The sequence below is a fragment of the Vigna radiata genome, chromosome 5 (assembly GCF_000741045.1).
Source record: "Vigna radiata var. radiata cultivar VC1973A chromosome 5, Vradiata_ver6, whole genome shotgun sequence".
NCBI classification, from domain to species: domain Eukaryota; kingdom Viridiplantae; phylum Streptophyta; class Magnoliopsida; order Fabales; family Fabaceae; genus Vigna; species Vigna radiata.
In genome coordinates this window covers 31357342-31373134 of record NC_028355.1, presented here as the reverse complement: position 1 = coordinate 31373134, position 15793 = coordinate 31357342, and the positions used below count along the sequence as shown (strand labels likewise).

The following is a 15793-nucleotide window of genomic DNA, read 5'->3' as shown; positions in this document are numbered from 1 at the left end:
ATAGTATTTACTCGTTACCTGACTCACAGAAAATTTGTCATGTTACATATTAAATACGCGTTTAAAAAATACACACAAATGTTTTAAAACTCAGGTATGTTTGAAACCAACAATACAAATTAGATGGAGCCTTAACTTTCTAATTAAATAATAAATAATAAAAATCAATTAATAATAATTTAAAATTAATGTAAAATATTTATAAAATTTAATAACTTATGCGATTCTCAAAATATTTAAAAGTTAATTAAAACTTTATTATAAACTATATCCACTTTTATTTTAATCCCAACCCATGTTATATGAGAACTTTGTAAGTTACTATTTTTTCACGCGACTTATTTGATGAACCAATAAAAAGAAGGGTTAAATATATTTTTAGTCCCTATATTTTGGGGCGATTTTGGTTTTAGTTTCTCTTTTAAACTAAAGTATAATTTAGTCCTTCAACTTTAGAAAACTCTGGTTTTAGTCCTTTTTACCAAATTTTTTTAACTTTATTTGCTTGAAACAACAAATAAAGTTAAAACAATGTGATAAAAAGGACTAAAAACAAAGTTTTCTAAAGTTAAAGGACTTAATTATACCTTAGTTTGAAAGAAGGACTAAAACCAAAATAATCCCAAAGTATAAGAACTAAAAATATATTTAACCCTAAAAAGAAACTGATTGAGAATTAACTCAACAATCATATATTAAATGCTTTATTATTAACAAAAAGCTGGTAACAAATACTAAATAAAGTTACCATATTACAATAATAAGTAAATTACAGAAATTAAAAGCAAAAAAGTTATATACAAATTTTTTTAAAAAGTAATATATATATATAGAGACTTATTTTAAAAAAATAAATTACCGGGAAATAGCTACGCCTTTAGAACAATCATTGTATTACTAAAAATTGAAACAATTATGAATTAATTTAGTAATTACGTTATAAAAAAATTGCATACCCATCAATAAAAAATATATTTTTGGTGGCATAAATTTTAAATTAATCCATGAAAATGTATATATATATAGTGAACAAGTTCACACCAAAAATAATTATAGTGAACATCATACAAAATTCACTTCGTAACCATAACTATTGCCATTAATCTAGAAAAAAAAATATTATTTTATATTGAAAAATAATTATTTCTACAATCATTAATAGAAATATAGCTTAGTACACAATTATAATAGAAATTTGTCTATTTCAACTAATTAAAATTTTAATTAAAACCGTTACAGAAAATATTTTAGAAATAAAATCTATAAAATTAAGTGAATAGAAATTCGCCATACAAAAAACAAATACCCTTTTCAGATCGATGTCAGTATTTGTTTTTTCAACAAATTTTCTTTAAAAGTAAAATTCTGTATAACATATTAAGCTTCTCCAATCATAATTTAACGAATTAAACCAATATGACAAAAGTTATCCATAAAATAAAATATGAAAAAAAGCTTATAAAATAAAAATCATTTGATATAGAAAAATGGGTCCCAAGAACCACGTGGCAAACATGTCATTGCCTTTGCCACGCCACGATGTCACCATTCCGCGCTTATTTCCGCACTACCATGAAGCATACGGTGTCACAAGGCACAGGGTAGTATCGATCCAGTGGCATTTTCGTAATCTCGTTTAACTGCACAACACCGATCTCCTTCTTTGGTTCGTCCATCCTCATGGTATTTACACCGTGCTTTCTTACATTACAAATAAACACATTTCTCTCTCTGTTTCTCTCTCTCTCTCTCTAACTGAGCTCGATCTCCTTGGGCTGGTCGAATCCGGTTTCTGATCTCCGAAGATTGATCTCGGTAGAGGCTAGTGCACTGTCCAATCTGCAAAAATGGTGAGCTTCCTCTCTGATCTGCTCCTTCGCAAACGCTTCTGCATTCTTAACAACCTTAGATCTGGACCGAATTACCTTCGATTCAATGCTTTATCTTCTCGCCATTCTCTCTTTCAGTGTCGAATGCTTTTCTACCTGTTACTTGAAATTAGAGCGTCGCAATTCGCTTTCCTAGCTCTTGCTATTTCAATTTCAATGTGATCTACTCTGGACCGTGCACTGACTCGTATTTTTTGTTGTTTGTTTGTTTTTTCTCTTGTTACTTGCACTTGCAGCCTCTCAGACTCGAAATCAAGGTAATTCTGTTTGTATTTTGAATCAATGTATATTTGTTTTTGGTTTCCTGTGGATTTTTTTTTTTTTAATTTCACTGCCTACGAGATTAGATTTCTTGGAAACTAAGCGTAGTGTGAATGATTGACTTTCTGGATGCTTAGTCTAACTTGTTATTGTAATATTTGATCAGCGAAAGCTTGCGCAAAGATCAGAAAGAGTAAAATGTGTGGATCTACATCCAACAGAACCATGGTAATGCCTCTTATTCTGCTGTTGTTTTGTTTCTGAATTTAATTTATGATGTGAGGAAACTTTATTATTGGGAATATATGTAGTTCGCGGGGATTTAGTCACTAGTAGTGATGTTTGTCATCCAAGGTTGTGATGTTTGTCATCCAAGGTTGGTCTCATTCAATTAATTACCTGAAGCAACCTTGTCAATGCAGGATTCTGGCGAGTTTATACTCTGGAACTGTCTGTATCTGGAACTACCAATCTCAGGTGTGCAATTCTTTATGTATATTGTCATGAAAGAGTTTTTTTTTTTTTTTCCTAACTGAGAAATGTAATGGTTGATATGTCTATTTTGGCACTTTGATAGACACGGGGTGTTTATCGATTGATCTACGAACAAGCTAACTTTTGCATGGTGCCAATATATAATGAACCACTAATTCAAATAGAGGGGGACCTATTCTATCCAGGATTCCTTCAAAATTTTCAAGTATCTATATTATATGATTTATTGAACATAATACTGTATGATGTAGTGACTCATTACATGGAGAAAATATTGAACGAATAAATGGTGCTCTTTAAGTGATTTTGTCTTGAAGCATGGCTAGAAAATGTTATAGTATTTTGTACTGTAAAATGAATAGAAACTGGGACTTGTGTGAAATTTACATACTGGTCAATAATTTGATGGGTATACTGTGTGCTTTTTTAATCCATATCACACCCTTTTGAAGTTTCTAAAGTAAGACCAGTTAGTAATCTTATTTACCAGATCCCAGAGTCTGTGTTTGGAAGACATTTAGATAAAATTATGTGCTTCCGAATATTTTGGATGCCTTTATAAGGCTTTTGAACTGTGAGACTTAAGCACGTATTCATAGCTTGATAAAATTTGAATAACTGTAGATATTACGATCATCGTTTGGCTTTTGCTTTGCTTCTAACACTTCATATTATGCAAGCTTGATTTTTACAGTTTCTAGCGTATCGGGTTAGGATTTGTAGTCTTGTTTTTCTATAATGGGTCTTGGTCTTGGTTGTTTGTTTATAATGCCTAAGCTTGTGACACATTCCTTGTCTCTTCATAGATTGTTAATATGGGATGCTAGTTTCTCAGTTTCCTGTTTTATATTTAAATTCTTCACAAAACTGCTGCTTTAAACGGGTTGTTGTTAATTTCAATGGACATTTGCTTCTGTTATTAACATAATTTTATTTATTATATTTCAGACCATGGCCAAATCTTTTGAGGTTACCGAGTTACCAGGTACATGAAGTTATGAATCTTATTTAGTCCATTTGTTTGTATATCTAGCTCTTGATGCATTTTCTTAAAACCACTAGAGCTCATATGCAACATAATTTTGCAGTTAGATCTGCCAAGTTTATTGCACGAAGACAATGGGTTGTTGCCGGAGCCGATGATATGTTTATTCGTGTATATAATTATAACACGATGGATAAGGTCAAAGTATTTGAAGCACATACTGATTACATTAGGTGTGTGGCAGTTCATCCCACCCTTCCTTATGTGCTTTCATCATCTGATGATATGCTCATAAAACTCTGGGATTGGGAAAAAGGCTGGGTCTGTACCCAAATATTTGAAGGCCATTCTCATTATGTCATGCAAGTCACATTTAATCCCAAAGACACAAACACCTTTGCCAGTGCATCTCTTGATCGGACCATAAAGGTATATTTATATTGTTTCCTTCTGTGCCAAAAAAATAAATAGATCTATGATCCTATGATATAATGCATCCACGCAACTGTTTTCTTCTTTGTCAGATTTGGAACCTTGGCTCACCTGACCCTAATTTTACATTGGATGCGCATCAGAAAGGAGTAAATTGTGTTGATTATTTTACAGGTGGTGACAAACCATATCTAATCACTGGTTCTGACGATCACACTGCCAAGGTTTTGTTTTAATATTTGTTCTTGTTTGTTTTCTTCTTTGATTTATCTGTTTATCCAATTATACACACACATATATGCATATAACATATGAAGAGGAATAACAGTTGAAACTTACGAAACAGGTATGGGATTATCAGACCAAAGGTTGTGTCCAGACCCTAGAAGGTCACACACACAATGTATCTGCTGTATGCTTCCATCCTGAACTTCCTATAATCATTACTGGTTCTGAAGATGGTACAGTACGCATATGGCACTCCACAACTTATAGGTAAAGTGGAATGCACAGATTACTAAGTTATGAGGTTTAACATTATGCTTATTGCATTTGTCACTTTCCTCTAGATATTTTTCTTCAATCGTCATCACTCGTGTTGGAAATTGGATTATTTGTTTATGGTTGACTTTTGACCTTAGAGAACAAAACTTATATGGGTCTGCCTTTTTTGTTTATTCTGTTTGTATAGGCACATAAAAAGAGTAGAAAGGTTTATTTTGGTGACTATAATGTCTAGATTTGATTTAAAATTAAGATAGCACATATTGAGATTGATAGGCCATATTTATTTCTCCATTTTTCTATTTAATTTCAGGTGTCTGTTTTTAAGCTGTTGCTATATTTATTGGAAGTATATTTTCGAAATTTGTTTTTATGGTTTGATCTGCTTGCAGGCTGGAAAACACATTGAACTATGGCCTTGAAAGAGTCTGGGCTATTGGATACTTGAAGGGTTCACGTCGGTGAGCTTTTTTGTGGATAATTTTTTTGTAGTTTCTTAATAAATTTTTTATGTCCTTGAACAGTGTGATTAGGAGATTGCTGTGGAAAATTGAGCCTGTATTATGAAGTTTCCTTGACTTTACTCTTTTTTCATAACCAAAATTATTGGGTGCATTCAAACAGAGTTGTGATTGGCTATGATGAAGGAACTATTATGGTCAAACTTGGTCGAGAGGTACCTGTGGCTAGCATGGACAACAGCGGGAAAATTATTTGGGCTAAGCATAATGAAATTCAGACTGTCAATATCAAAAGTGTAGGAGCAGATGTTGAGGTGTGAGCTCTATGATAAATTTTTGGCTGAATAATTTGCTAGCATGAACTGTCAAGTTCTCTTTATTTTTAGTGACATGTGCAAGTACTATGCTTCTTAGATTGCTGACGGAGAAAGGTTACCTTTAGCTGTTAAGGAGTTGGGCACATGTGATCTCTATCCCCAAGTGAGTTAATATGCTTTTTTTCATTCTGTTGCCTGGTTTTTTTATTTTTAATTACAACTTTTCTATTTTTAATTATTTTCGCTCTAATGCAAAATTTGGCAAATTCAGAAAGCATTTTTACTTTAGCAAATTAGACATTTTGGTACATTTACATTGACCTCATCATCGGTATTTTCTCATGTTTCATGAATCATTAAATATCATGTTACATAAATTTCTTAAGTTTCTATTTTCTTTGTATTAAAAAAGATTGAGTTTACATGTAAGATTAAATTGGTCATCTAACCATCCCCGTTTAGATCTTGTTTATATACCACTATGTAGCGGCAGGTGTTGAGATGCAAAATTTAGGTGTGTTTGGTTGAGTGCTTACATAATTGATTTAGTTACAGGTAAGCTTGAACTGAAGTACTATTTGTTTTAAACTTAAATTTTAGATAAAGTAGGACTTAATTTTCTCAACTCAATACAAAAGCTACTTTTTTTCACTTTTAGTTAAACATGCTTTTAGAAACAAAATCACAGTTGATATAAAAAATAAAAAAACATGTCCTTTTGAGTCAAAATCATCTCTGGGATGCTCAAGTGGAAGTTGATAGGTTCCTAATGCATTCCATAACCCAAACATGTATTAATAGCAGGGATCTTGTGTTGTTAAACTTAGGAATCTATGTAATATAGCAAACCAGTCGCTAGTTTGGAATTATCTTTTGTAGTTTCTAATCTATATTCATATATTTTAGTTTTAATAGAATAGTTCTTCTTTCTGGTTCAATCATATCATCATCAGCAATGTTTTATGGGTGGTTGGTTGCTGATTGTTGATTTAATTTTTTGTGCAGAATTTAAAGCACAATCCAAATGGGAGGTTTGTTGTTGTATGTGGAGATGGTGAGTATATTATATACACTGCATTGGCTTGGAGAAATAGGTCATTTGGTTCAGCACTGGAATTTGTTTGGTCTTTTGAGGGAGAATATGCCGTCAGAGAGAGTACATCAAAGATTAAAATCTTTAGCAAAAATTTCCAGGTCTGTACTTCATTAAAAACTTTATAATATTGTGCTTTGTATAATGAAAGTTGTGATGAGAACTGTTAGAATAATTTATATATCTTCTAAGCAACTTTGTAAAAGCTGTTCTTTTGTTGTATCTGTATATCATCTAGAATCCTAGGAGTGCACTTTATTCTGTTTCTTATTTTCTCTTTGTTCTTTTGTTGCAAGATACACATCTGTGTGTGTGTGCTCTACCTGTTATTGTTTGACGAGGAAAACATTGTTTGCTGTCTTTTGTTGCTGGCTATTGTCTTTCTCTCCAGCATGCACCAGATCCAGAACATCTCTGAGTGACACATAACCCAACTGATCATAGGGGCAAATCCCTCCTTACACCACTAATTTGCGCCAAGGCATGGGTTCCATGTGCTGCCTTTTGGTCACTAGAGCTACCTCATTCCACCTCAGTGGTTTCGCCAGGCACTTTAGTCCCTGTTTTAATCCTCTTTCTGTCCTTCTACTAGTTGAAGCATTGACCTTCTTGAACACCTTCTGGGTTTCCGTTTGTACCCTTTCCACCAAAAGTCTCTTTTGAGCCTGCCCATTTTTTTGCTCATTTACCCCGAAAAGTTTAATGGAAAATTTTCCTAACTTGGTATGCATTTTGTTGGCCAAGATTTCCATAATCACTTGGAAAAGGATAGCAGTGAAATATCATTAGAAAAATTTTGAACAATGGAATAAGCTACAGTTTCAACTTTGCACTTTGTTTTGACTGTTGTGAAACCCAACATTTTGGGAACCCTTAGAATTCAAAATGTGTGAATTTTTTTTGAGGAAGACTCGGTGTTTTTGCAAATAGCGTTCAACGGCTTTATGCTGACATCTCATAAAGAAACAAATCATGACATAACATCTTTCATTGCTGAAATTCAATGTTATGGTGGAGTTAAAGATTTTCTTAGAAGGTTATTCACTAGAATAAATTAAGAAGTTGAACGAATTTTGATCATATTTGAGATCAAATCTTAATTGCTCAAGAAGTTCCATCAATGAAGAGCTTAACATCACGACTTCTTCGTCTCCCAACCCTTATAAGCATAAATCTTCATGAATCCTACGCTATTGTATGTACTCATAAAGGAGAGATTGTGACATAGAGGAGAGTTTGGTAGGTGAGGATGTCCTTAATGCTCCTATTGTTACGAAAAGGGTAATGCTCAAGAGAAGTACTTCTCTAGGCACGGTTTTCTGTTTTTTCTTTATAAGACAGCCAATATCTCCAAATATGAAATGGTTGAACCAAAACTTTCTGATGAAGAATATTTAAATATTTGAGGTTAAAACCCATCAGTCTAGCTCAACCTTTTACGAATCCCAATTTTTCAACAGTTTGTCCATCACAATCCGTCGAAAACCAAAGTTTATGGGTAGCCAATAGAAGTACTTTTGATCATATTTTTGGTAAGACTTCCTTAATCTTTTCCATTTCTTCTAAATTTCCTCACTGCGCAACCTTCGCTGATGGATCTAAGGTTGTTTCTTCTTCCATACAATCCGACAAGTCTTACCTATTTTCTAGTAGTTGAAACATTGTTGGTATCTCCTGCACATGACACCTTAAATCAAACTAATACACAAAGATGCTCTCTCCTGCTCCAACTCCATCAAAATCATTATCGCCTACTCATTTAAGACACAAGTGATTGGTCCAATGTTGCATGTTGATTCCTTTTCATCAAGTCCTACACCATCATCAATACCATGACTCTTGGTGATAAAGATTTTGGTTGACGTATTGCTTTTCAGAAATGTATTTGTATCGTCATCCTATTTACAATTTTCTAAGCTATCATTGATTTGGCGTTCCTACTTTTTCATTGATCTCATTTGTAGCATCTATTACAACTCATAAAAATATGAATGAAGCATTATAGATGTTGTAAACGGTGATTGTTGAAATTCAGTCTCTTGATCATAGTAGTAGTACATAGGAATTAGTTCCTCTTCCACATGGTAATAAAACAATTTTGGTGTTGATGGACTTACTCCATTAAAGTTGGGTTATATTTTGAAGTTGATCATCTTAAAACTAGATTGGTGGCGAAAGGTGTTTGATCAAGCATGTACCATTACGTTAAAAATTAACTTTTGGCTTAGTGGTAAGAGCTTGATTCAAGAATTGGAATCAAGGCTATATAATCACGAGTTTCATTCTTAGTGGCACAATTGTTAATGTGGAGATTGTTGTAGGTTATATCAATTGTTTTGTGACTTAGGCTAGATAAGTCAAGTCAAAATCAGAGTTTTATTCCTAGTAGGACAATTGTTGAGGGATAGATTGTTGTAGGTGGCATAAATTATACGATGACAAAGGTCATTTGAGTTAAGTCGCAATGATTGTTGCATGTGGCATCAATTATACGATGACAAAGGTCATCTGAGTTAAGTCAATGAAATTGTGGTGTTTGGGATGCGATGCTCTTGAGAAAAATAGTTGTACTTTGGCTATTAGTTGTAGCTTTTGAATTAGCAGTAAGTGATTCAACAAAAAGGTATACTCAGATTATGATGAAACTTTTTCTCATTTGACATTTGTCCGACTCTTTTTTGGCATGACAATTATTCACTGTTGGCTTCTTCAATTGGATATTAATAAAAAATTTCTTCATAGTTATTTGTAAAGGAAGAAATCCTTTTGGAGCAACTTGTTGGATTTGTTGCTTAACGGAAGTCTAGGTTGCTTTCAAAGTTTTGTCGGTCTCTCTATGGTCTCAAGGAATGTCCACACGTTTGACTTGGAAAATTTGGTCACATTGTTCACAGCTTTGAACTAAAGTGCAATGAAGCATATCATCAGGCTTTTAGTGTCATATCTCTCTTGGAGAATGTGTTTACTTGATTGTGTATATTGATGACAAAGTCATTATAAAGAATGATGATGCTAAAATATCTCAACTAAAGAAGCATTTATGCAATCACTTTTAGACTTAAGATCTTGGATGTCTCATATTTTTTGGGCATCAAAGTAATTCAATCAAAGGAAGGTATCATACTTTCTCCAAGAAAATGTGACGTATATATCTTGAAAGTAACTTGCATGATTGATTGTTGGCTCATGAATATCCTATGTATCTAAATAAGAAATTAATGGCAGAACTGATTGAATCTTTCAGACCTGGAGAGATACTTTAAACAAGAATTTAGAAGCAGTCCCTAAGTATTGCAGTATGTGTTAGGTTACTTTGTGCAAGTAATCCAATCTATACTCTCTTCTTACTTCAACACTCGAACAACAAAACTGAAAGTATGTATGTATGTATGTATGTATTATTGATTCTTTAAAGTATCAAAAATACAAGTATACTTTCCTCCAAGGAAGCCTACCTTCCTCCAGTGAAAAATATGTCCAGTCTATACTCAAAAGAAAATATCTGATCTCCCTCCCCTCAGCCATCTTTCCGGCTTTGTAATTCTTTCATCTTTTATTTCTTCTTACATATACTTTTAACTTCCTATCAGTATCTCTATCCTTTCTTTCTATTCTTGTTCTGTTTTCCATAGTTGTATTGTATGGATTAGTTTCTGGAGTTATATTAGTTACAGTGGTCATATTCCAAATATTTAATAGAGTTACTTTTATTACCAATCAGTTCATGTCAAGGAGTGTCTAATTAAACTATGTGAGCTATTAATTTTCCTCATAAAATAAATATATCAGCACTAGAGTTTGACAAATTGCTTCAAAGTGAAAATCAGGACTTCTATTTTTCATCTTCATTTATTGAATAAGTTCACTAAAATTTAATCCTCATTGTTTTATAGTGATCTCCAAATTGAAATAAAGTTGCTCTAGGGAATACTAAGTTGGAATTCAAACAATGGGTATTTCAGGAAAAGAGGAGTGTCCGACCAACATTTTCAGCTGAAAGAATATTTGGTGGCGCTTTATTGGCAATGTGCTCCAACGACTTCATCTGCTTTTATGATTGGGCTGAATGCAGGTTGATATATCGCATCGATGTCAATGTGAAAGTAAGTACTTTGATTAGGTAATAGATATTTATCTGCTCCTTTCATTCTTATTGCATTTTAAATTTAATTTTGTTAAATTTCTTGTGTCAGAACCTCTACTGGGCTGACAGTGGTGATCTAGTGACGATTGCTAGTGATACATCATTCTACATTCTGAAGTACAATGTGAGGATTCTCATGACCTTCATTTTTTTCTTATACTGTTTCCTTGCTATGAAGCCTGTTTTGACCCCTACAATTTTGCTGGGTGATATTTGTCAGATCTTCACCGGTAGTGCTATTTACACATTTTGACTTGCATTATTGCAGCGTGATGTTGTTATGTCACATTTAGACAGTGGAAAACCGGTAGACGAGGAAGGTGTTGAAGATGCTTTTGAACTCTTACATGAAATGAATGAGCGTGTTAGGACAGGCATCTGGGTTGGGGATTGCTTTATCTACAACAATTCCTCTTGGAGACTTAACTACTGCGTTGGTGGTGAGGTAGTAACTCTTTTTCCATATAGAGTTCTAGTTTAAATAAAGAAGTGCTTGCATTCCTTTTTAATTGAATTACAAGCATAATCTGAGACCTTTTGATGCATAATGTTATGTATTTAGGTTACTACAATGTTTCATTTGGATCGCCCTATGTACTTGTTGGGATATCTGGCAAATCAAAGTCGTGTTTATTTGATTGACAAAGAGTTTAAGTAAGTGATACTTCTGTTTTGATTCTTCAAAGTTTTAAATTGAAATAATCTGACTATTTTTCTGTTTATCAATTGTTTTCTCAGTGTTATGGGATACACACTGCTTCTAAGCTTGATTGAGTACAAGACACTTGTGATGCGTGGTGATTTGGAAAGGGCCAATGAAATTCTACCATCAATCCCTAAAGAGCATCATAACAGGTAAAAATTACTTCGTGTTACATTACAAGAGAATGATTAATGTTTTTTCAACAATTAGAAATATGTTTGGTATGGTTAGCGATTATAAATACTTTTGGTAACAGTTATGCTTTATAGAGTTATATATATAATGTATTACATTTTACATTCCCTCTATACTTTTTTCTTGTCAAAGAAAAGTGTGGTATGATCCCATAGAGTTTCAACCTGCTGTAAAATATAATTGCATCTTTTATAACTGATTTGGGAGTCTTTCGACACTTAATAGTTTTGTAAGAATAATTATTAAATTTAATTGGAACTTTTATTGTATTAAACTATCAGTGCATAATATTTACAGATAAGTGTTACTTTACATGTTTATTTACCTGTTACATTGATTTACAATTGTGTTCTATTGCCCTTTAGTGCAAACTTCAGAGTGTCTTCATATTTGAAATTTGGTAATTAGTGCTAATGTATTACTTGCATCATAATTGAGATACTTGGTTTTATGATAGTGTGGCTCACTTTCTGGAATCACGAGGGATGATAGAAGATGCTCTCGAAGTAGCCACTGACCCTGACTACAGATTTGATCTAGCGATACGTCTTGGAAAACTAGATGTTGCAAAGGTATGTTCATGTAATAAGTATAGCAGGAGATATTGCTAAATTCATTTAATTTCTCTTGAATTTGATTTGACTATTCATCCTCTTTTTGTTGCAGAGTATTGCAATAGAATTGCAGAGCGAGTCTAAATGGAAACAGTTAGGAGAATTAGCTATGTCTACTGGAAAGGTGCTTTCTGTGATTTGAATCTTCAACTGTATTGATTTTTATGATATTTAAAGCTTGATTGTTCTCTTAAATATTCATAACCAAATGTATTAAAGATTGCCATGATGTGCTGCTGAATTTGACCACGTGCACATGATGTATATAGACCTAATTGAAACTTTTGTGATGCAAGAGACTATAGATTTTAGTTGTGGCCACATTAGGATTTGCTTCATTGTAAGTTAGAAGTTATGGTCATGTACACTGTGTTGTAGATGCTGATTCTAGTGTATAATTAAGACCTTAAATGTTGTCTTTTTCCTTTCAGAATAAATAATAAATTCTAGAAATTGGGGGAACATGCATATTGCTTCTTGTTGCAAATGTCTCTTGTTCCATTGTAGCTCAGTGCTCACTTCATGTTCCATTCTTGCAGTTAGAAATGGCTGAGGAATGTTTGCAACATGCAATGGATTTGAGTGGTTTGTTACTCCTATATTCTTCTCTAGGAGATGCTGAAGGAATATCGAAACTTGCATCCCTTGCCAAGGAACAAGGGAAAAACAATGTTGCATTCCTATGCTTATTTATGTTGGGTAAATTAGAAGACTGCCTTCAACTATTGGTAGAAAGGTATTCTTCTAAACTTGTGCTCTTTTCCTTTCTAACATTAGTGGTAGGGAAGGTTGATTAGACTTTAGTTACATATATATCTAAGGTGTGCCTTTTGCAGCAATCGAATTCCAGAGGCAGCTTTAATGGCTAGATCTTATCTTCCGAGCAAGGCATCAGAGATAGTGGCAATTTGGAGAAAAGATCTCAATAAGGTAATTTTTTATTCAGGTAGATGATCTTTACTTAGGTTGGAACTTCCTGATTACTTCTACTATGATATTGTGGGAGGGAACCTGAATCCTCTACATCCCTAAAAAAGAACTGCACCTTCTGCTGTGGAAAATATAAAAATCAACACCCATTCAACTGTATTTGGTTTTAATATTTTATCGTAAAAATCTATTTTCAAGAGCTAAATAACTTCTGATATTAATCCATTATTGTCAGAAGAAATGAACATTCTCTTCAGTTGCCTTGTTTGGCTTGTCTTGTCATGTCGATAAGTTGCTTGTGGATATATTTTGTTACAGGTTAATCCCAAGGCTGCTGAATCATTGGCTGATCCTGAAGAATATCCAAATTTGTTTGAAGACTGGCAAATTGCACTTGGTGTTGAATCTAAAGCTGCAGAAACAAGGTCAGGGCACATAATGCTTACTTTCTTGCATCTTATCTTGAAGCATTGGTAGTTAGTAGATTAACATTTTTGTGCAAACCACGTACTCCATGAAATGTTTACTCATTGTTAAACTTTTCTCTTTTATGTTAGGAATGTGTACCCTCCTGCAGACCAGTACCTCAACCATGCTGACAAATCACACATTACTCTTGTTGAAGCTTTCAGAAACATGCAGATTGAAGAAGAGGAACATCTAGAGAATGGGGTATGTTATTTTGTTTTATGCTACACAAATAATAACCTCAATTCATTGTTAGTTGTGGTGCTAGATTGTTGGCTTATTTTGTTGTCCTTTCGTAGTTGACTGAACAAAATGGAGATGAGCACTACACAGAGGAACAAAATGGAGAGGAAGGAAGCCAAGAGGAGGCAGTTGTAGTGGATGCAGATTCTACAGATGGTGCAGTACTCGTTAATGGTAACGAGGCTGAAGAAGACTGGGGTACGAATAATGAAGGAGCCCCGTCAGCCTAAAAGCAATTGGTTGGGGTGGTGTGAAAATCGAAATTTTGTCTCTGGTGATTAATTGTTTCTGAAGTGCCATTTCTAACTACAGTTTGACGACTAGCTGTTTTTACTATAACTACTACTACCTGGGTCCTAACATTCTTAACTGCTCTCCCTTTTTAGAGTATTGGATACTACACTGCAATTAGGCTGTATATTTGAGAATGAGGGAGGAAATAGTAAAATAGCATCCATTGTCAATACTGAATCATTGACTAAATATTATGACTATTGCTTACTAGAAATGAGGGCCCTGTAAATATAAATGTTACAGATACTGACTTTATGAATTCATCCTTGACCAACCATTTATTTGTTGTGTTTACTTACGAAACTTTATTATTAGATTGTGTACTATTATTGTATTACTGAAAACAATGTGAAGATAATAAAGTTGTTTCTTTTAGAAAAAAAATAGTAATTTCTTATCCTCACTTATCTATTCATTTTTGTTGGCAGTGCTTGCCCCACATCACTAGGTCTCATCAAGACAGTCTGTTCCAGCTTCTGGGATATTTATCTGAGGTTAGGATCGTATTTCTCCATTGCAATGATCATGACTCTGCATTTGCAGAAAATGTGAAAATCAGTAGGCTTAGTCAGTTTACTAATAAGAATATTTGTTTTAGCATATCCAGCAGTATATTATTGAATGATAGTTTTTGGTTATTATCATGAACTTATTACCACTCAACAGACTGTTTTTGGATTTAATAACTATTCATTCGTTCTATTTGGATGCTTGCATTTTGAGTAATGTTGGTGAAGGTAGACCTGCTCGTTGTTGTGTGCATCTGCCAGTATTGCATGCTTTGTTGGATGATTGTGCATTACATAAACTTAATGTATTCTACTTTAATATGTCGGTTTCATGTTGTTTAATTTAAAATGCAGGTCTCCTCAAGGTGACATAAAGAGGTTTTGTGGTCTGGTAGTTTGTTTCCTGGTGTTGCGGTTTTGTAGTGCCCTGAATTTTGTCATTTTGCACGTGGTACAAACAATATTCCATAGGGTCAGTTAGAATTTGCTAGATATATATAGCACATTCTTTTGAGGCTTTTACCTCAATATACTCATATCATTGTGAATGTAGAAAAAACGGAACTAGAGATGAGTGACTGCTTAAATTTTAGATAGCTTTTATTTTGAAAAAAAAAAAAATCATGACCGTGATTAGACATTTTATTTTTTATGGATTGTAAACATGCATGGTTAATAGAGAAAATAATGATTCCCCCTATTTCTTCAACTTGCTGTTACCAACCAGTATTTCTTGAGTCTCTGCTTTACTCCCGAATCGTGTACTTTTGAATCATGAACCAAGATTGATAGTTCGCAGTTCATCGTCTGAGTAAATGAAAGTGGGATGAAGTTTGCTTTCATCATTAACTACCAATATTGATAGTTCATAGTTCATTGCACTATTTACAGTGTATTAAAGAGTAAAATACCCGTCCTTCCTAAAAATAGAACAACTCACCAAAAGAAGTATATTGTTTTGTTTTTTGAAAATTTAATTGGCAAGAGCTTTAGTTCTAAATTTGGGAAAATAAATGGAAGTTAAACACTATTTAATTCAATAAAACGGGGTTCAATGGGTTATAATTTGTTTTGAATGCAATCATTTATACTATTTACAATTTTTTTTTCGAACTTTAATAAGAAATACTAAATTTGCTTTCGTCCTGATTATAAAAAGTATGATTTTACTTATAGATGTATCTTATAGTTTAGGGGTGAAAATGAGCTTATAAATGTCAGAAGGGATTTAATTTTATGATTTAAAAAGTTATACT

At 33.2% G+C, this 15793-nt stretch overlaps 1 protein-coding gene across 4 annotated transcripts; it reads left to right on the top strand.

The window, feature by feature from the left end:
- The first annotated feature begins 1586 nt into the window (after positions 1-1586).
- On the top strand, positions 1587-15246 carry LOC106761978 (coatomer subunit beta'-2). Of its 4 annotated transcripts, XR_001375749.2 has the most exons (27): positions 1587-1683; positions 1806-1850; positions 2126-2146; positions 2317-2378; positions 2573-2627; positions 3594-3630; positions 3734-4059; positions 4155-4286; positions 4409-4557; positions 4959-5027; positions 5191-5341; positions 5442-5507; positions 6350-6538; positions 10400-10540; positions 10631-10705; positions 10850-11026; positions 11144-11235; positions 11320-11436; positions 11937-12051; positions 12146-12217; positions 12633-12829; positions 12930-13023; positions 13342-13448; positions 13581-13695; positions 13791-14008; positions 14457-14522; positions 14892-15246. XR_001375749.2 is itself a non-coding variant. In XM_014645629.2 (26 exons), the coding sequence occupies exons 1-25, from the start codon at positions 1848-1850 to the stop codon at positions 14474-14476; spliced, it is 2724 nt and encodes a 907-aa protein (XP_014501115.1). In that variant the 5' UTR covers positions 1692-1847; the 3' UTR covers positions 14477-14522; positions 14892-15246. The 4 variants fall into 4 exon arrangements, 1 of the variants encoding a protein (XP_014501115.1); XR_001375750.2 differs by lacking the exon at positions 1587-1683 and having other exon boundaries at positions 1691-1850; positions 13791-13982; XR_001375748.2 differs by lacking the exon at positions 1587-1683 and having other exon boundaries at positions 1692-1850.
- Positions 15247-15793: the final 547 nt, after the last annotated feature.

Excerpts from the sequence above, each read along its gene's own strand:
- LOC106761978 (XM_014645629.2), top strand. Across the intron at positions 4,287-4,408 it reads CTGACGATCACACTGCCAAG|GTATGGGATTATCAGACCAA; the intron begins GTTTTGTTTTAA and ends CTTACGAAACAG. Across the intron at positions 4,558-4,958 it reads TGGCACTCCACAACTTATAG|GCTGGAAAACACATTGAACT; the intron begins GTAAAGTGGAAT and ends ATCTGCTTGCAG.